Source organism: Nannospalax galili, unplaced genomic scaffold (assembly GCF_000622305.1).
Source record: "Nannospalax galili isolate Female #2095 unplaced genomic scaffold, S.galili_v1.0 scaffold221, whole genome shotgun sequence".
In the NCBI taxonomy this organism is placed as follows: domain Eukaryota; kingdom Metazoa; phylum Chordata; class Mammalia; order Rodentia; family Spalacidae; genus Nannospalax; species Nannospalax galili.
Window position 1 is genome coordinate 267,443 of NW_008344592.1, and position 20,236 is coordinate 287,678.

At 45.1% G+C, this 20,236-nt stretch overlaps 2 protein-coding genes across 5 annotated transcripts in view; both read right to left on the minus strand.

The window, feature by feature from the left end:
• Nucleotides 1–3,813, minus strand: part of LOC103740185 (ubiquinol-cytochrome-c reductase complex assembly factor 1) — a 105,394-nt gene extending 101,581 nt beyond the window's left edge. Inside the window, exon 1 of one of the 4 annotated variants that reach the window (XM_029567212.1) lies at nucleotides 3,716–3,813. In XM_029567212.1, coding sequence (XP_029423072.1) covers nucleotides 3,716–3,739 — 24 coding nt within the window. In that variant the 5' untranslated portion in view covers nucleotides 3,740–3,813. The remainder of the gene's footprint in view (nucleotides 1–3,715) is intronic. The other 3 variants (XM_008840744.2, XM_029567213.1, XM_017800048.2) reach the window with 3 other exon arrangements.
• An 11,778-nt stretch (nucleotides 3,814–15,591) lies between these two features.
• Nucleotides 15,592–19,993, minus strand: Gdf5 (growth differentiation factor 5). The gene is made up of 2 exons (XM_008840747.2): nucleotides 19,072–19,993; nucleotides 15,592–16,905 (listed from the first exon to the last, which is right to left on the minus strand). Exons 1-2 carry the CDS (start codon nucleotides 19,682–19,684, stop codon nucleotides 16,031–16,033), a joined length of 1,488 nt encoding a protein of 495 aa, XP_008838969.1. The 5' UTR covers nucleotides 19,685–19,993; the 3' UTR covers nucleotides 15,592–16,030.
• Between the last annotated feature and the right edge of the window lie 243 nt (nucleotides 19,994–20,236).

Sequence of the window (20,236 nt, forward strand, 5' to 3'; positions counted from 1 at the left end):
CTCAAAAAAAACAAAAAAAAAAGAATTCTATATCCAGCAAAACTATCATTTAAAGGTAAAACAAGATAAAATGCAAACTTCCCAGATAAACGAAAACTGAGATAATCTATAAATCTGCAGACAGCAGACATACAAAAATACTAAAAAATAAGTTAAAAAAAAAAAACTTGGCTGGGTGTGGTGGCACACGCCTTGAATCCCAGCACTAGGGAGGCTGAGGCAGGCGGATCTCTGTGAGTTCGAGGCCAGCCTGGTCTACATAGTGAGTTCCAGGCCAGCTGGGGCTACAGGGAGACCCTGTCTCAAAAAAGACCAAAAAAAAAAACTCAAAAAACTGAGATACCCTTCAAGATGAAAGGATACAAGACAGTAAGTCAAATCTATATGAAGAAATAAAGTACACTGGTAAAAATACAGCGTTTATGTCCCTTTTAATTTTGTAATTAAGCAGATAACTACAAAAGACAATTATAGACCTGTTGATATACATATAATGCAGAAATCTGGGTTCCGAATAACAGTAGCATTATAAGAAACAGAACACAGTTGCACAGAGCAGAGTTTTGTTTTGGTTTTTTTTTAGTCTTTTTGAGACAGGGTCTCCCTGTAGCCCCAGCTGTCCTGGAACTATGTAGACCAGGCTGGCCTTGAACTCACAGAGGCCTGCCTCTGCCTCTGCTGAGATTAAAGGTGTGTGCCACCACGCCCAGCAGAAGCAGAGTTTTTATATATCACTGAAAACAAGCTACATTAACCCAAACTAAATTGTGATAAACTAGGGTGTTAGTTATATCTCTAGAGTAACCACCAAAACTAGTTAAAAAAAAGAAAAAACAAAGAACAAAAAAACAGTAAAGCCTTTAACCATGTGCCTGGTCCTGTAACTCAGTAGTAGAGTACTTTCCTAGTATGGCGAGATAGTTGAGGCCAGTCTTAGCTATATATGGAGTTCAAGGTCAGCCTCAGCTACTACAGCCTCTGTCCCCCAAAAAACAAAAAACAAGCACAAAAGGCCAAGCATGGTAGCACACGCCTGTAATCCCAGCACTCAGGAGGATCAATGCAAGTTTCAGGCCACCCAGACCTATATAATGAGACTATCGTTCTATCCCCAAAGGAAAAACCAACAACCAAGCAACTTGGACATTTCTCTAAAGATATACAGGTGGTCAAATGGCCAATAAAGACTGTCAAGACACTGAAACTGCACACCTGCTATTGGAGGTGATTTGGAAGTTCTTCAAAAATTTAAATGCAGGGGATGTAGTCCTCTGTCTAGCATATGCAAAGCCCTGAGTTCCATCCCTAGCACCACATAAACCAGAAATGGTGATACATGTCTATAATCCCAGCACTCAGGAGGTATCAGAAGTTCAAGGTCATCCTTGAATTCAAGGCTAGCCTGGGCCATATAAGACTGTCTCAAAAAGAAGACAAAGCCAGTGGTGGTGGGTCATACCATTATTCCAGCACTCGGAAGGCAGAGGCTGGCAGATCTCTGTGAGTTCAAGGCTAGCCTGGTCTACATAGAGAGTACCAGGCCAGTCAGTGCTATATAATGAGACCCTGTCTCAAAAAAACCATGGGGCTGGAGAGATGGTTCAGCAATTAAGAGCAGTGGTTGCTCTTGCAGAAGACCCGGGTTCAAGTCCCAGCACCCACATGGTAGCTAATGACCATCTGTAACTCCTGTTCCAGGGGATCCAACACCCTCTTCTGACCTCCACAGGCATTGTACAACATGAGTGCACCTACCCACATGTAGGCAATACACTCAAACATATAAAATAAAGATATTCTTTAAAAAAAAAAACAACCCAACAACAGGGGCTGGAGAGATGGCTCAGCAGTTAAGAGCACTGACTGCTCTTGCAGAGGACCGGGGTTCGATTCCCAGCACCCACATGGTGGCTACGAACTGTCCTTAACTCCAGTTCCAGGGGAATCCGAAGCCCTCTTCTGACCTCCATGGCATTGCACGACATGGGTGCACTCACATACCTGCAGGCAATACATTCATACACACAAAATAAAAATAATAAATATTTTTTAAAAACACAACAAAATGGCAACGACAAAGAAATTAAACTAATTTTTGTTAGTTGATTCTCTGATAAAACATAACAACATTACTGATTAAGAAAATCTGGGACCAGCAAGATGGCTCAGTGGGTAAATGCACTTGCCCCACCACTGATGACCTGAGTTTTATCCCCAGCATCCATGTGGGTGGAAGGAGTGAACCAACTCCCACATGTTATCCTCTAACCTCCACTTGTAAAATTCAGTAGTTGGAGCAGCCACTGATTTCCAAGGCTTATTAAAATGTTCATTTCAGGTCTCTAGCTCAATAAATTTTTCTTGTATTTCCCAAAATATCCATCTTGAAAACTAATTTAGGTCTAGGGTTATAGCTCAGCAGTAGAGCCCTTACCTCACATGCATGAGGGCCTGGATCTTCAACACCAAACAACACACACACACACAAATAATTTTTTTTAAGATTGGCTGCCACTTCCCCAGTCAACCTCAGATCTTAATTTCTGCTTCAGCATCTGTAATTACTTCAGCAAATGGATGCTTCTCTAGGTTACACAAACACTCCTTAAAATTCTGAGCAGTAACTGAGGGTTCTACATTTTGCTTTCATGGTAAAGAACACCAGAAGTAAAATCTGCAGTAAGTCACAGAGAAAAGTATTAAAAACACCAATGTAACAGAACAATTCAAAAAGAGTCAAGGGGCTGGAGAGATGGCTCAAAGGTTAAAGAGCACTGACTGCTCCTGCAAAAGACCCAGGTTCGATTCCCAGCACCCACATGGCAGCTAACAACCATCCATAACTCCAGTTCCAAGGGATTCCTACACTCTCTTCTGGCGCACTGCATGACACGGGTGCACTTACATACATGCAGGCAATACACTCATACACGTAAAAATTATTTTTTTATGTCAAACGCAGGAATAAACAGTGTCTGCTGTGAAAAAGTGCCCTTGACCTGGTTTTTGAAAGACCTAACTAAAATGAAAAACTGTCCCATTCCTCCAGGACTGGAACCAAGTTCTGTGGTTTTCTTAAGCTGTTTTGTTTCCTCTTAATTCCTAGAGGTCACTACGCTAGGAGTGAATCTCAAGATGACTTAAAACCCCATCTGGGAGGGACATGTACATAGCTCCCCAGACGGGTTACAGTTTGATAGTTTCTTCATTGACATTCAACAAGTACTAGGCCGTGCCAAACACTAGGTTAAGAGTGAAAACCACGCGGTCATTTCTCCTGCAGCTTTCGATCTGACCATCTATTCATTCCACTTAACTATTCAGGTCAGAATTGACCCAAAGAACCTCAGAATGCACAGGGACCGCAGGGAGATAAATGCCATTTCCACATGAAACTGTGGGCCCTAGGTGTCTCATCCAAGGTCATGTGACAGGCACCGCCTGGGGCCCACAGCCCCACGGCCTCTCCAGCGGCCAGGGAGGACAAGCAAACCTCATCACCTAAGGATCCCATGTCACGCTCTTCTAGAAAGAGAGGGCGGCTAAGGCCAAACGAGGGTCAGAAGGGGGCGATGTCTCAGTTTCCCCAAGGAAGAGCGCCCACGGGGCCCAGCTCGGCACGGTCTCCCCACGTCTTCCGGCAGCCCCCGCCCCACCCTGCGCATCCCAGCACGGAGCCCCGCAGGCGTCTACACAGAGGAACTCCTGCACTCACAAGGACTCGCACCAGCAACGCCATGTTCGTCCGTGATCATTTCCGGGTGAAGGGTGGGCTTCCGGGATCCCGTTGTCACCACCCCTTCCCTACCCGGTCTTTAGCTGAGGGTAGTCCGGCGGCGCAGGCGCGGAGGTCCCCCGCTGCTCCTGTCCCTGTGCACGTCACAATGGCCCAAGTTCTTCCCCCCAGGCAGCCTCCGAGACCCCGACCTCTCTAGCCTCCCTGCAATAGCCCCTTGCATCCTGACTGCACCTCCCAGGAGAAATGGAGCACCGAAGAACAGGAGGGGAAGGAACCCCAATACCTTTTTAAAATATTTTATTTTTATTTTATATGAATGTATTGCCTGCATGTGTGTAAGTGCACCCATGTATTGACTGCTTGTATATAAGTGCACTCATGTCATGTAATGCCTGCGGAGGTCAGAAGGCATTGCATCCCCTGGTACTGGAGTTACAGATTGTTGATGGCCACCATGTGGGTTGCTGGGAATCAAACCCAAGGCTTCTGCAGGAACAGCTAGTGCTTCTAACCACTGAGCCATCTCCCCAGCCCCAATCCTAATAATTAAGGAGTGCCTAAGAGTCTAATACCCTAAGGCAGCACAGTCCTGGAAAGATGCTCCTCAGTCACAGGCTGACCCGAAGCATGGCAGAAGAGAAGGTGTTTAGGGGTTGAATATTGATAAGAAAAAGTTAGCAAATGATCACACAAGAGGAAGAAGGATGAGAGTGTTCTGGGGAAATGTGAAAAGAACGGTCTTGACCCAGGAGAAGTAGAAAAGAGAGGATATTGCTTCAGGGATTGACTGGGAGCAAAAGCCGGGATGTTGAAACACTTCCTTCAAGTCAATAAAGACCCATTAAGAATTCACTATGTCTTGGACACAAGGCTAATGTGGGACCTCTGTGGAGCTCATTGGCTGGTGGGGGAAGTACAGGCAAGTCTAGTCAACCCATGGAAAAAAATAAATAAAAACTATGATGTGCTATGAAGGAGCCAATATATAGCTAATATAAACAATATCATGGGCAACTTCCAGCATAGCTAGATAAAGCCAGTGTGAGTGTCTGAGGAAGTAGCAAGTAAGATGAGATCCAGGATGAGGTGTCCCTGGGAAGTGAGTTCACATGTCCCTACCTACCCTCCATCCTTTTTTTTTTTTTTTTTTTTTTGAGACAAAATTTCATGTAGCCTAGGCTGGCCTCAGACTCATGTATGTAGTTGAAACTGGCCTTGGAGTCCTGATCCCTTGCTTCCATCTCCCAAATGCTGGGATATAGATATGTACCACCACGCTTGCCCTTGCAATTCTTTTTTTTAAAATGTAAGTTAATTTTTTAGTTGGCAAGTAAAAATCCTATATATTTATGTTTTTTAAATGTTTACATTGTGAAATAGCTAAACTAAGCCAACTAGCATATATAGTTTCATTTGTTTTTTGTGGTGAGAACACTTAATATGTACTCTCTAAATGGTATTCGAGAATATAATACAGCCAGTCGTAGTGACACACACCTTCAAATCCAGTGGTCAGCAGGCAAAGGAAGAGCTCTGTGAGATTGAGGCCAGCCTGGTCTACATAGCAAGTTCCAGGCCAGCTGTGGCTACAAGGAGACCCTGTCTCAAAAGGATCAAAAAAATATAATACATTGTTATTAACTATAGTCACCATACTATACAGTAGAGCTCTATACAATAGAGCTCTTGAACCTAGTCTTCCTATCTAAAAATTGATATTCTTTGCCCAGCATCTCAGCCTCTTTCTCAGCTCCTGGTAGCCACCATTCCACTGTTCATTTCTATGAGTAAAACATTTTTAGATGCAGTGTTTGTCTTTCTGTGCCTGATTTACTTCACTTAACATAATATCCTCCAGCTTCACCCATTTTGTCCCAAGAGACAGAATTTCTTCCTTTATTAAGGCTGAACAGCATTCCATTATAAATATAAACATTTTCTTTACCCATCTGTTGATGGACACTTGTATTTATTTTATATGTTAGCGGTTGTGATTAATGCCACATGAACATGTGAATACTGATTTCATATCCTGTAGCTATACACCCATTAGTAGGATCACTAGATTATATAATAGTTCTATTTTTTTATTTTTTATTTTTTGCATGGGGAGTTTCCATTCTGTTTCCATAATGGCTGAACTAATTTACAGCCGTTATCCATAGTATTGCAATTTTTTTTCTCCACTTCCTCATCAACACTTGTTATAATATCTCACAAATGTGATATCTCATTGTGGATTTAATTTGCATTTCCCTGATGATTAATGATGGAGGGTTTTTTTTCCTTATGTCTGTTGACCATGTATATATCTTTTGTTTTGTTTTTTATTTTATGTGTATGAATGTTATACCTGCCTGTATGTAAGTGCACTTGTGTCATGTAGTGCCCTGTCAGAAGAGAGCATTGGATCTCCTGGAACTGGAGTTAGGGTCCAGTTGTTAGCTACCATGTGGGTGCTGGGATTTGAACCCAGGTCTTCTGTAAGAGCAGCCAGTACTCTTAACCACTGAGCCATCTCTACAGTCCTGGCCATTTATATATCATTTGGAGACAAATTACTGTTTTCAAAGATCTTTTGCTCATTATTGGGGAGGGTGTTTGTTTTAGTTGATTGGTTTTTGTCATTTTTTTTGCAGTGCTATCAAACCCATAGCCTTGTGAATACTAGGCAAGAACTCGACCACAGAGTTACATCCCCAGTCCCTTTGCCTGTACCTAAATCAAATTATTTATTTTGTTGCTATTAAATTGAGTTCTTCATATAGTTTGGATATTAATATCATATTGGATGTATGGTTTGCTGGCATGGCATGACTCAGCAGGTAAAGACACTTCCCACACAAACCTGGCAAACTGATTTCAATCCCCAGAACCCACATAAAGGTGGAAGGAGAGAACAGACTCCACAAAGTTGTCCTCTGACCGCCACATGCATAGCGTGGCACATGTACCCACACACACATTATATACACACACAAAAAATAGTAGTGATACTGAAAGACATTTGGGTACAAACGCCTGAATGAATAGGACTTGGCATGTATGACAGAGTGGATAGGGTTTGGGGAGAAGAAGCATAGATGGGGGAGGGGGTCTGGATGTGAGTAGGAAATATTGTATGAAATTTTAAAAGGCCAATTAAAAAAATAAAAATAAAATAGTAGTGATAAAAATTGTAAATGGTTAAGATAGTACATTTCATTATGCCCTTTTAAATTAAAAAAAAAATTATTCTATGTGTATGAGTGCTTTGTCTGCATGTATGTAAGTGCACCATGTGTGTTATGCCTGTGGAGGCCATAAGAGGGCAGTGGATCCCCTGGAACTGGAGTTATGGATAGTTGTTAGCTGCCATGTGGATGCTGGGAACTGAACCTGGGTCCTCTGCAAGAGCAGCCAGTGCTCTTACCTGCTCAGTCATCTCTCTAGCCCCCATTATGCCCTTTTGAAATAGGAGTGTGAATCTGCTGATCCTTCATCTTATCTTGGTTCCTTGCTCTTTACAATATGTACCTATTCCTGGCTAAATGTGATTTTCTCATTTAAACTTAAACATTATCTGTACAACATAGCCCTTACATACAAGCTGACTCCTTATGTGGACATTAGTCAAACAAACTGCTATGATATTGAGGGAGAAATGGTCATGTTGAATTGTCAAGAGAAGAGAAAATGTAATATTTAAAGCATTTTCTTTTCTTCTCTTTCTTTTTTTTTCTTTTGGTATTTTTGAGAAAGGGTCTCCCTATAGCCACAGCTGGCCTGGATTTGCTATGGAGACCAGGCTGGCCTTGAACGCACAGAGACTCACCTGCCTCTGCCTTCCAAGTGCTGGGACTAAAGGCATGCACCACCATGCCCAGCTAATCTTTAAAGTATTTTCATAGTGGACTGAAGAAATGGCTCAGTGGTTAAGAGTACTTGCTGTTTTTACAGAGCACTTCAGTTTGGTTCCCAGTACCACATGGCAGCTAATAACTGTCTATAACTCCAGTTCCAGGGGATCCAACACCTCTGGCTACAGGGGGCACCTGCACTCATGTGCACATACTCACATACAGAAATATATATGCATATATATGTATATATGTACATGATATATATAATTAAAAATAAAATAAACGTTAGCTAGGCATGGTGGCACATGCCTTTAATCCCAGCACTTGGGATGCAGAGACAGGCAGATCTCCGTGAATTTGGGGCCAGCTTGGTCTACATACCAAGTTCCAGGCCATCTGGGGCTGCAGAGAGATCCTGTCTCAAAAAGACAAAAAAGAAACAAATGAACAAAAAATGGAGTTTCAGAGATCTTTTGGCTTACCATTGCTTCTGTGTGTGAGGGAAAGCAGGGAATATATATAATCATGGAGTTCCTGGTACCAACAACTCGCCAATGATGTTCTTGACCTTTGTGGTCTGGCTTCTTGGTTTTCTCTGTTCTCCAAGGCAGGTGGACAGCCTCAAATACCCATACTTAAGGAGTCTAGCAGCAACCAAAACCAACCCTCACAGTCAGTAGAACCATCACCAACATGGCATGATTTTAGGAATGGAAGAATATGCCTTCTCTGCTTTGTAAGCACATTCATTTGTTCATGTAGTCCCTCTGCTGAGAAATGTGGTCCTTAAACCCATATCCGAATTTCATTCAACCTTCAGGATTCAATCAAATCCCATGTCCACATGAAGTCTCCTACCATCCTTTCCTGTTCATTCATTCATCACAGACATTCAATGCCCTCCTTTCTCTTTTGTAAATTCATTTTTTATTTTATTATGTGTATGAGTGTTTTGCCTTAATCACATGTGTAGTTGGTGCCTGTGGAAGCCAGAGGATGACATTGGAGTCCCTGGAACTGGAGTTACAGATGGTTGTGAGCTGCCACATGGGTCCTTTGAAAGAGCAGCCTGTGCTCTTAGCTGCTGATCCATCTCTTCAGCACCTTACCCTCTTTTTCTTATTTTCTTGAGTTAAATTATATGCTTCTTACATAATATTTTTACATCCACGTGGTGTGTGTATGTGTGTGGATACGCATGTGCTACTGTGCAACACGTGGAAGTCAGAGGATAACTTGCAGGAGCTGGTTCTCTCCTTCTACCACAGGTTCCAGATATCAAATTCGGGTTGTCAGAATGGGCAGAAAATACCTTTACCAATCTCACTGGCCCTCACATAATTCCTCTCATGTTATTGCATATTGTACAAATTATTTAATGTTTGTAGGCCTTGAGTCTCCCATTATCAACAACTGTAGCTCAGGCTGGTGATGCAATTCCTTGATAGTCATTGCCTAGCATTTTCAAGGCCCTGGGTTCAATCCCAAGCACCACAAAAAACATAACAACAATAATAATGATGATAATAATAATAAAATAATAATAATAATAAGAGGCTCAGCAGTTAAGAGCACTGACTGCTCTTGCAGAGGACCCAAGTTTGATTCCCAGCACCCACATGACCGCTACGAACCATCCTTAACTCCAGTTCCAGGGGAATCTGAAGCCCTCTTCTGACCTCCGCAGCATTGCATGACATGGGTACACTCACATACATGCAGGCAATATACTCATACCATACACATAAAATTTAAAAAATAATTGTATAATAAATAAAATATTTAAATAATAATAATAGCCATTGCTAATGTTTGCTGAATGCTTACTACAGGCCAGACATTATTCAAAGGATTGTTTAAATGCTTTATATATAACCCTTTCAAATTTGACAGGACTTGAAAAGAGAAAGATGTAGTGGCCTTGGTCCAAGGTCTTACAGCTAGGAAAGGGGCAAGGCTAGCATTTTATTTCTGGCATTGTTACACCAGAGCTCTGACCTATGTTCAATGTACATGATTTGGGAGAACTCTAATGTTTAGTCAACTTCCATTTCCTGTACTGCCACTTTCTTTCACCCTTAAAGTTGCTCAGATCTTATCCCCAGTTTCCCAAGTAATTATTCAAGCTCTTCTTGACTATAGGAGATGGATGTTTTGCTTCAACTATCTTTAGTCTTAAGGAGCTGTGCTTTAAGCCAGTGGTAGTTGCATGTGCCTATAATCCTAACTCTCAGGAAGCTGATACAGGATATTGCTTTGAGCTCCAGGCCAGCCTGGGCTACAGGCTGAGATCTTGTCTCAAAAACACAAAGGGAAAACGAAGGAGGAGGGATTGATATTACACTTGTATGAAAATGTCCTTATGAAACCCAGGATTGTGTATCATGCATGTATACCAATTAAAAATTTTCAGAAATAGCTGAGCTTGGTGGCACACAGCTTTAATCCCAGGAGAGGGGAGGCAGAGGCAGGAGGATCTCTGTGAGATCTAGGTTAGCATGGTGTTCTGGATAATGAGTTCCAGAACAGCTGCAGGCAGAGCCTGTCTCAAAAAACAAACAAAAAAAGTCAGAACTAGGGGCTGGAGAAATGACTTACTGGTTAAGCATACTGGCTGTTCTTGCAAGGGACCCAGGTTCAGTTCCCAGCACCCATATGGCAGCTCACAACTGCCTGCAACTCTATTTCCAGGTGATCCAACACTTTCTCTCAATCTCTGCAGGCGTTACATGCCCGTGGTACACTTACATGCAGGCAAAGCACTCATACACATAATTTTTTTAATTTCAGAACTAAACAATTTATAAGTGTAAAAAAAAAATCTGTCCTTTAAATTCATCTGAAATCTGCCTAGGAAGCTGTATAGGATAGTAACTCGCCTCTAAGGGTTATAGCAGCTAAGTTCTGGGATGATTACAATAGTGAATGAAGGGGCTAGAGAGACAGCTCAGCAGTGGTTAAGAGTGTGTGCTGCTCTTCTACACTGCTCTTCCACCACTCATGTCAGGAGTCTCATAACCACCTGTAACTCCAGACCCAGAGGCTCCAGCACCCTCTTCAGGCTGCCTCAGGCACCTGTACTCACATTCACATAATTTGCACATTAACATATGTGCACATATAGTAAATAAACAATATGATTCTTTAAATGAGTGAGAGCATTTAGCACAGTGCCTGGAACAGCATGAAACACAGAGGCAATTGGATATGAATCTCTTTATTCAATGCCCTATCCTCTGGAATCAGACATTCTGGTGGAGTCTCTTCTACCTATAGTAGTCCTTCAGTTCCTGACTGCTGTGATCATGTTTCTTCTAAACGCCTGCTGATCTCCTGCTCCTCTCCCTCCTCTAACTTTGTAGCCTTAGTTTCTCCACCTGAATCTCTTAAGACAGTATTTTTAGACCTCTCATGATTATACCCTCCTCTATTCCCTCCATAATGGCTTAGGCAAAGTGAGAAAACCACTAAATAAAGCCAGATCTGGGGCATGCTCCTATAATCCAAGACTTGGGAGGTGGAGGCAGGAGGATCAAGAGTTCAAGGCCATCATTAGCTACATAGCAAGTTTTGAGGCCAGATTGGGCTATATGGAACCCTGTCTCAAACAAACAAAAAAATGAGAAATGGAGGCAAGAGAGAGGGCTAGAGGGAGGGAGAGTGGGAGGGAGGGAGAGAGAGAGAAAAGAAAAGAAACAGTGGAAGCAATGCCTTTGAGTTTCTATGCCACCTAACTTGTTAATGAAACCCACATTTTTCCTGATTGCTTTTTCTTTTTCTTTTTTTCTTCTTGCAGTGCTGGGGTTCAATCCCAGGGTCTTGCACATCCTAGGCAAGCAATCTGCCACTGAACTATGAACTATCTCCCCAGTCCTGACGCTCGCCCTTGTATTAGCATTTAGGCAGCCATAGCATAGTCTGTTAACTCCGCTGGTTCACAGCCACCTACAACACCATTCCTTTCTGATCTGAAGTTGTAAAATCACATTTTTTTCATATCCCATACTTGTGCAGTTGTTCTTATGAATTTAAATAGATAATTTGACTTTTTACCTGTTTTATTTCATCTACTCTCATTCAACCTTCCTTATCTCCAGCTTCCTTTGGGTTCTTTATTTACTTTGCCATTTATTCATAAAACTTAAGAACATGGTAAAGTAGGGAAATTCCCATAAAGTGCTAAGTACAAGAACCTGACACATGACAAGCCCTTGGCAAACATGAACAAGTTGTATTTATCATCATCCCAACAGCACAGCATCTGTTCCTGAATAGACCTTCAATAAATACCCATTGATTAATGAATGAGTGACTAGATCAAAGATTGATGCAATAAATGAACCTCATATCCTGAATCTAAGGATTCATACATTTTATATTATCTCTCTTTTTTGTTTGTTTGTTTGTTTGTTTGTTTGTTTGTTTGTTTGAGACAGGGTCCCTCTGCAGCCACAGCTGGCCTGGATTTGCTCTGGAGACCAGGCTGGCCTCAAAATCAGAGAACAACCTGGCTCTGCTTCCAGAGTGCTGGGATTAAAGGAATATTAACCCTCTTTTACAGACAGGGAGACTGAGGTTTAGAGAGGTTACCTAACTTGACTCAGCTGCAAAGTAGTAGAACCAGGGCTACAACCACCTGACTCCTGTGACTAACCCTGTCTTGCTGTGCTTCCTCATCTGTGTTTCAATCAGAAGAGCCAGTTGCGGAGTCAGAATAAAGGCTATAAGGCTTTCCAAGGTTGTATGTCCCAAGCCCTAGAGAAGTTATTTCTCCTGTTATGACCCTGGGACACAGGATGTGGAAAGGGCCAAGAGATGGGGAACAGAGTGCTGGATGCCTCCCTGCTTTCCTCCCCCTCTGGGCCTCTCATGTTTCCTGCCCTAAACTCTGCTCTGCTATTTTTCCCAAGGAACTAACAACATGGTATATCCCCAAGGAGATACTTTTGGGGCCAGGGAGACAAGGGCCAGGGAGGTGACTCAATTGCTTGCCAAGACAAGGGTCAGTAGATTCAGGGGCCCAGAAGAGTAGGTATGAAGGATGAGGGGGTCTTCAGGAGATCTGTGGTTGCCACTCTGCAACTCCTCCCTGGGTATCAGCTTCCTATCTGTAAAAATGACAGGAGGCAGAACTGGGCATGGAAGTACGCGCCTTTAATCCCAGCACTCGGGAGGCAGAGGCAGGTGGATCTTTGTGAGTTCGAGGTCAGCCTAGTCTATATAGGGAGTTCCAGGCCAGATGAAGCTACAGGGAGACCTGGTCTCAAAAAGAAGAAAAGAAAAAGAAAAAAGAAAGAAAGAAAAAGAAAAGAAAGTGACAGGAGGCAGTAGTTCTCATCCTGCCTGCTTCTTAAGACAATTTGAGGCACAACACCAATGACAATAGCTAATATTTACTGAATGCCACCTTCTATCACCTAAGTTCAGTGCCTTTCACATCCTCACAGCTTTATGAAATAGTTAATAGGTATATTGTTTATCTGCATTTTTTTCTTTCCTTCCGTCCCTCCTCCTTTCCCTCTCTCCTTCCCTCTCTCCCTCCTTCCTTCCTTTCCTTCCTTCCTTCCTTCCTCAAATGAGAAACCAAGCTGGACATGACGGTGATTTCCTGCAAGCTCAAACACTGAGACAGAGGATTCCAAATTCCAGGCCGGCCTCAACTGTGTAGTGAGTTAGAGGTTAGCTTGGCTACATGGCAAGACCCATTTCTTGTCCAAGACCTGTAACTTTAAACGATAGAAGACAGAAATGAAGTTTGAAACTGTACAGCCTTTTGAACCCTTCAGAACTGGGAAACTGTGGATAGGAGAGTATGGACATAAGCCTTTTGTTCTTTGTGTGTACATGTGCACATTTGTGTACATACATGTGGTGGCTAGAGTTCGATGGTATCTTCCTCAGTCATTCTCCATCTTATTTTTTGAGATAAGATCTCTTACTGAACATGGAACTTAAAAATTCACCTAGACTGGCTGGCCAGCAAATTTTGAGGAACTACCTATCTCTTCTTCCCAGCACTGGGATTACAGACACAGGCTGCTGTGCCTGGCCTTTTACATGGGTTCTGAGAATCCAAGCTCATGTCCTCATGCTTATGTGGTAAGCACTTTACCAGCTTGATCCATCTCCTCAGCCTGGATAAGCCTTCTTTGAGCAAGAATCTATTACACAAGTATACTGCTTCTTGTGACTGGCCAGAGAGTTCTCCAAGGAGGCCATTGCCCAGATCTGAAGGTTGGGTTTGGAAGGGCCTGTCCCACTCACATCCCTAGATCTCTAGAGTTAGGCTAAGAGGGGTGCACAGTCTGAGTGGCTCCTTTGTGAAAGAGAGTTCAGAGCAGTTTGGGGTGGAAGAGGAAGTTCCTAAGAGCTGTGACCATTCATCCAAAGCCTAACCCTTCAGCAAGAAAAGCACGTGATTCAGTTGGTGCTCTGCTGGGGCTAAGGCAGGGAGAACTTTCCAAGAAATGAGAGATGCACAGCCCAGGAAATAAGCACATGGGGTAGCCAGTACCACTGTGACCCCTTCATCCCGTCTCCCTGCCCTGGGTTTTGCAGCCACCTAATTCCTACACAGCTCTCTCTGTATCTATAGTTGTCTCCTTGGCCTTGCTAGTACCTTCCTTCAGGCTCATTCTCCTCTCTCACACACCAGGCCTCTGTCTGCTGTGGTAGCTCCTTTGTTTACTTCCAGAACTCCCAGGCTCACCACCAGCCAAACACAACGAAGCCTAGCCAGGGAGAACTCAGTTCCAAACTCCATCTGGCTCCTCTGGGACAGGTAATGGCCTCCAAACCAAGGAGGCAGTTCAAAAGTAGGCTGCCCCTGCACTGGGCTCTTACTTCAGGTCTTGACAACTCAGAGGGAAAGGACACAAAATCTGCCCATTGTTGGGCAGGGATCCCTACTATTGAGACAGCTTTGGCTGGGAGCCCTGGGAATCAAAGACCCAGCTGGAGAGAGGTGGGGAAAATTTTGAGGCCCTCTGGGTGGGAACCAAAGGCTTGGACTTCTCCTGGTCTTTATGTCTTTCTTCAGCCAGGTAGAACCTGGCCTTGAGCCTCAGCTCAAGGATCCAGGTACCTAAATTCCCCACCAGGAGACTCTCCTCCCCAATAGCTGTTGTCCCATACCTCCACAAAGATTCTGGCTAAGAAAAAGAAGTGAGCATTTACTCTGGGCCATGCTCCAAGCAGGAAGCATTGTTAGGATGTGCCTGGCATTATCAGTCTGTCTGAGGTCAGCCGGAAGACTCATGTGTAATTATGCACTTCTATAATGTGAAATGTGAAGGGACTCTGAAGCTGTGGGAGGTAATAAGTGAGCAGTGAAGAGCTCTGATGATGCTGGGCTGGAGAACAGCAGAGTCACAGACCAGACCATGTGAGGAACAGTGGTCACGGCAAAAACAAGATGCCACCATAGGGAGGCAGAGACCCGTGGCAGTTCAGATCCCCCAGTGGAAAAGTACAGAGTCTTCTAAATGGGGCCCAATCAATTCTGTAATTTGGAGGAGTAAGGGACAGGGGATAGGACAGCTGCTAGTGAATGAAGTAGAGGTGATTTTAAAGGAAATCAAGTCTCCCAATATCCCTTTCCACTAAGAGTTCATTTGGGAAACAGTGAACTTGACTAAGGAATGTAAAACGCTAAGCCTTTGCTAGGCCCCAATGGAACAGAAGGAGCTGGGGACCAATAGGCCTTTGGAAGGATCAGGAATGGGGTTAGAGGTGAGCACTGGCCCTGACCAGCTGTACTCTGCCCCATTCTGCTCCAGTTCCCAGGAGTGGGGGTGGGGCCTAAGCCTGGGAAATAGTTTATACCTGAGGCATCTACCTTCCCTCTCTGGGTCAGCAATTCTTTGAGGAGTCATGGGTTCCCTGGAGTAAACACGATATGAAATCTGCCGCAATTTTAGGCATGATTTGCTTTTTTATCTCATCAATGTACATTTTAATGTAGCAGTTTAATAGGCTGACATCCTTTACCCTTGTCCAAACTTTCTCCCCCTCTCCCTCCTTGGTCCAGGCACAAAGGTGATTCAAAGAGGAGATGGCACCTATGGCTCTCCCAGGAAGTGCTTAGGCTAGCACCAGCCCCTCGGGACAGTTTGGAGACTGAGGAAGCCCAGATGAGGAAAGATGGTGGGCTAAGTCTCATTGAAGAACATCTCTCCTGGGTCTCAGTCCCATTCAAACTCTGTCTGCTGGAGCTATCCCTGCCAGTCAGAGGAGCAGAAGGACTGGACTCCTCAGATGGGGCACTTGCAGATGGAAGGGGATCTTTAGCTCAAATTGCACTTAGAGAATAAGCAAGGCTGCTGAAGTCCCCTTTCCTGCAGTCTGTACTGATGCTTCCAGCTGCAGTTTTACAACCCCTCTGTGATCCCAGGAGTGTGAGGAGGGGTTCTCAGGATGTGCCATCCTGGAAGACAGAGGGCCAGTGCTGCTACCTACAGCCACAAGACTCCACAACCATGTCCTCATACTGCTTATACACCACGTTGTTGGCAGAGTCGATGAAAAGGATGCTAATGGGACTCAGCCGTGTGGGCACACAGCAGGTGGGTGGTGTGGACTCAGGGTCCATAGAGTTCATCAGGGTCTGGATGACAGCATGGTTTGTAGGCTCTAGGTGGGAGCGCAAGGGGAACTCACACAGTCCCTCACAGTGGAAGGCCTCGTACTCCAGGGGTGCAATGATCCAGTCGTCCCAGCCCATGTCCTTGAAGTTGACATGCAAGGCCTTTCTACTGCAACGAGCTTTGAGGTTCTTGTTGGGTCGCTTGCCCTGGCGAGTGGCCAGTGGGGCCCTCCTTTTCCGCCGCTGACTGAACAGGTACTCATACACAGTCTTATCATCCTGGCCAGAGCGGGCCTTAATCTCATTAAAGAACAGGTCTCGTTTCTTGGTTCGACCAAACACCAAGAACAGGGCCTTCTCGTGGACCTGTCGGGCAGCCCGTTCAAAGCCCAGGCCACGGAGATCCACGACCCGGCCCCGCTCCCAGGCCTCCAGCTCCAGGCACAGCTGGGCTGAGTTCTTAAAGTTTCGGAAGAGCTTCCAGATATCGAACACCTCCCAGCCATACCCATCCAGGCCTGGCACAGAGCGCACATCCAGCAAGGCTGCCGGCTGCCTGCTGCTGGGGCAGCTGGACAGCTTCAGCTGGACAGCCCGCCCGCCACTGGGGACCACTGGCTTGGCTGTGTCTAAAGGCTTCTTCCGTAAGATCCTCAGTTCAGCCCCCAGCAGCCCGTCCTTCTCCAGGGCACTAATGTCAAACACGTACCTCTGCTTCCTGACCACGGGACCTCGGTCATCTAAAGAGAGCAGTCAGAAGTCAATTCCTGTCACCTCACCAAGGGAGCCTGCCAACCTCTGGGCCTCCAGGGAGGACCCAGCTCTCTCCCATTCAAAAGAGATCTCTTTAACCTCTTCCCCATTGTGACAGAAACCAACACCCCAACCACCAAGAGCCCTTTTCCAAATGAGGATGCTTCTTACACAGCCAACCAAATTGGAGTGTAGCCATGTATGATTTGAGTGACTCTTGTGTTTATTTCAATGATCTACATATTTTAGAGCCATCAGCTTTATAACTGCTTTCCACCAATGTCCACCACCACCCATGATCTAGCATATCTCCAATATGTAAGATAGGTGTGAGTGACTCTTGTGTTTGTTTCAATGATCTACATATATTAGAGCCATCAGCTTTATAACTGCTTTCCACCAATGTCCACCACCACCCATGATCTAGCATATCTTGAGTATGTAAGATAGGTGGTATGTGCATTTAAATTACTCAGATTTCAAGAGGAAAAACCCAATGCTCAGAGTAAATTGGAGGACTTGCTCAAAGCCATCTAGCTAGAAAAAACAGAGGTAGAACTGCAGCTTGGAATTTTTATACCCCATGCTGAGCTTCTCACACCTTAAAGATCTTAGTGTTCTTGTTATAGACGTGGCACAGAGATGGGTAGTAAATTGACTTGACACAAAAAATTAATAACAAAGCTGGTCTGAAACCCAATTTGCTTGGTTTCCCAGTCTAATAATTTTGTTGTTCATGTCTTCCATTACTGAATGTGTGAATGTTCCACAGTTTGTATGTGGATGTGCCATGAGGTTCAATTGTGAGTATATGTTAATGTATATGTAAGTGGTATATGTATGTACATTTGGGTTTGAATGAGTACTTGAAGAATGATGCTGTGTGTGTGTATGACACCATACAAATACATAAGAAGATATGTGTGTGCTTGTATGTGATTCATTTACCATGTGTATAAAATATAAGGCTGTATGTGTGAGTGTTCCTATGTGAGTGTGTGTGTGAACTTCAGTAGTATCTGAATCAGCATGCCCTCCTTCCTAAATGCCTATTTACCATTAGAGAACATTCATATATTTCTCTAGAAGGTAACTAATTAGGCCTTTAAACTCCACATCTCCCCCTCCCCAAGCTCTCTTAGTGCTGGGGGGGGGTACATAAGGACTTATTTTATGAGCCCTCAAGGGGTCACAGCTTTCCCTGGCTGGGCAGGCAGCCAGGCCACCTCCCCCACCTCAGCCAGACCTGCTGCCTCCTGTACCTCCCCCACCTCCTGTCATTCCCCTACAGACCAGCTCTAATGAGGAGCCTCTCCCACTCTCTGACCCCTCCCCCACCCTTCCAGCCAAAGTTCCATATGAACTGCAAGCTACATCAGCAGTCTACCCATCTCTTCACACAATGGAGAAACCAAGGCTCTGAAAGAGGAAGGGATTTGCTGAGAACACAGTGAGCTGAGAAGAGAAGACAGTAACACTAGGTGAACAGAGGGAGAAGCAAGGAAAACCAAGTGTTCTCCCAGGTTACTGATGGAAACAACAGTATTAGGATAGGTTTTCACTTTGAAAGGTTCAGAAATCATCCAGTCCAATGCCCGTGCAGGTATACATATGGGAAAATAGACCCCGGGGCACGGTGGTAAGTTAGACCCTGGTCAAACTGCCTCCTTCTATGACTCCCAAATATGCCCCCCTCTGCCTTCACACATTCTCCGCCCCCCACCCCTTGGTCCCCTAACCTGAGGGTAAAGTTGAAGACCCATGGGAACCTAAAGATTTCTTTTTCTCCTTGCTATCTGAGAAAAACCTAGAGCTTGGAAATTGTGGTCAACCCACACAAGGTACAGAGAGGTTGACTCAGTAATCAAGAGTGAGTCTTGGACTCTAGTCTCCAACTGCCACCAACTGGTAGATCTTGTCTCTGGGCTTTAGTGCCCCCTCTGCACCTGGCAGGAACAAGATCTGGTGATCCCTAGGTGCACTCCCTCCCCAAGTACTGACGAGCCCACAGCCTGGATCTGGTATGTTTGAGATCAATTCCATATGCCCACCCTAAATTGGATACACATATACTGTACCCCACCTGCACACTTCAGGACTTTGGAACTCCTGGGTGTGTGCAAATGTCCCTCCCTACCACCCCAACCCCTCACCTTGCCCTTTGTCAATAAAGCTGGTGATGGTGTTGGCCAGGCCAGCCTCCAACTTCACGCTGCTGTTGCCTCCCTTTCTGTCAGCATCGGACAGCGTCCTGTACAGTGAGAGCATGTATTCATGGGGAGTGATGGGGGGTGGGCGGAACAGCTCCTTGGGCTCTCTAGGGGTCCCAGGTTCCTTGGCCTTCTTCAGCAGGAAGGAGCTGGGGGCAGATCCTGCTTTTGGGGGTGCCTTGCCCCCAGAAAGCTGTCCTTTAGGGGTTACAGTCCGTGCTGCAGCCTGTCTAGTCTGGGGAGGGGGTCCTGGCTTGGTTTCCTGGCCACCAGCTCTGGGGGGCATCTTTCTGGTTTCATCCTTCTTGGCCTGTGTCTTTCCAGGGACTCCCTTTGCCCTGGCATTGGTGGCCCCCCCACCATAGCTGTGACCCCCTGGCCTAAAGATATTCCGTGCCAGGGGGGTCCTCTCCTTAGCCTCTGCTTTAGCCAACCCTGGCCTGGCTCCTGGGGGTCTCTGGCCTAAGTCGGGGGCACCCAACACAGTGCAGATGAATTCCAGGTCCAGCCAAGCCAGGTGCCAAAGCAAAAAAGTGAGGAGTTTGGGGAGTCTCATCCTCTGGCCAGCCGCTGAATGACACCACAGAGAAAGGCGGCAGCAGCGAAGGTGCCTCTGGCTTGGCAGGAAAAACCATGAAAGGAGTGGATGTTCAGAAGCAGCAGCGGCAGCAGTAGCAGCAAGGGCTTTCTCCTCAGTCTTAGCGTCTTGAAGTCCGCCGGGCGTGTGCCTGTATCCAGTCCCATAGTGGAAATGCTCCCGTACCCAGACGTGCACCGTCTCCAGTCAGCAGCTGAAAATAACTCGTTCTTGAAAGGAGAAAGCCGACCGCCCCCTTTCTCCCGCACAACTGACTGAGGGCTTGAAGGAGGCTTGTATAAGGCTGAGGGATTTTTCCAAGAAGGAAGAATGGCGTAATGCTGCCTGTGTGCTCCAGTTTTTTTCCCTCTAATTTTGAATCCTTTCCAGTGAAAATACACACACACACACACACACATACACACACACACACACACACACACACACAGAGGCCTGCAGGTGCTCAAAAAAAATCTTTTTACAAACCTGAACTCAGGAATTGGAAACGGAATTCCAACCCAAACCAATTTA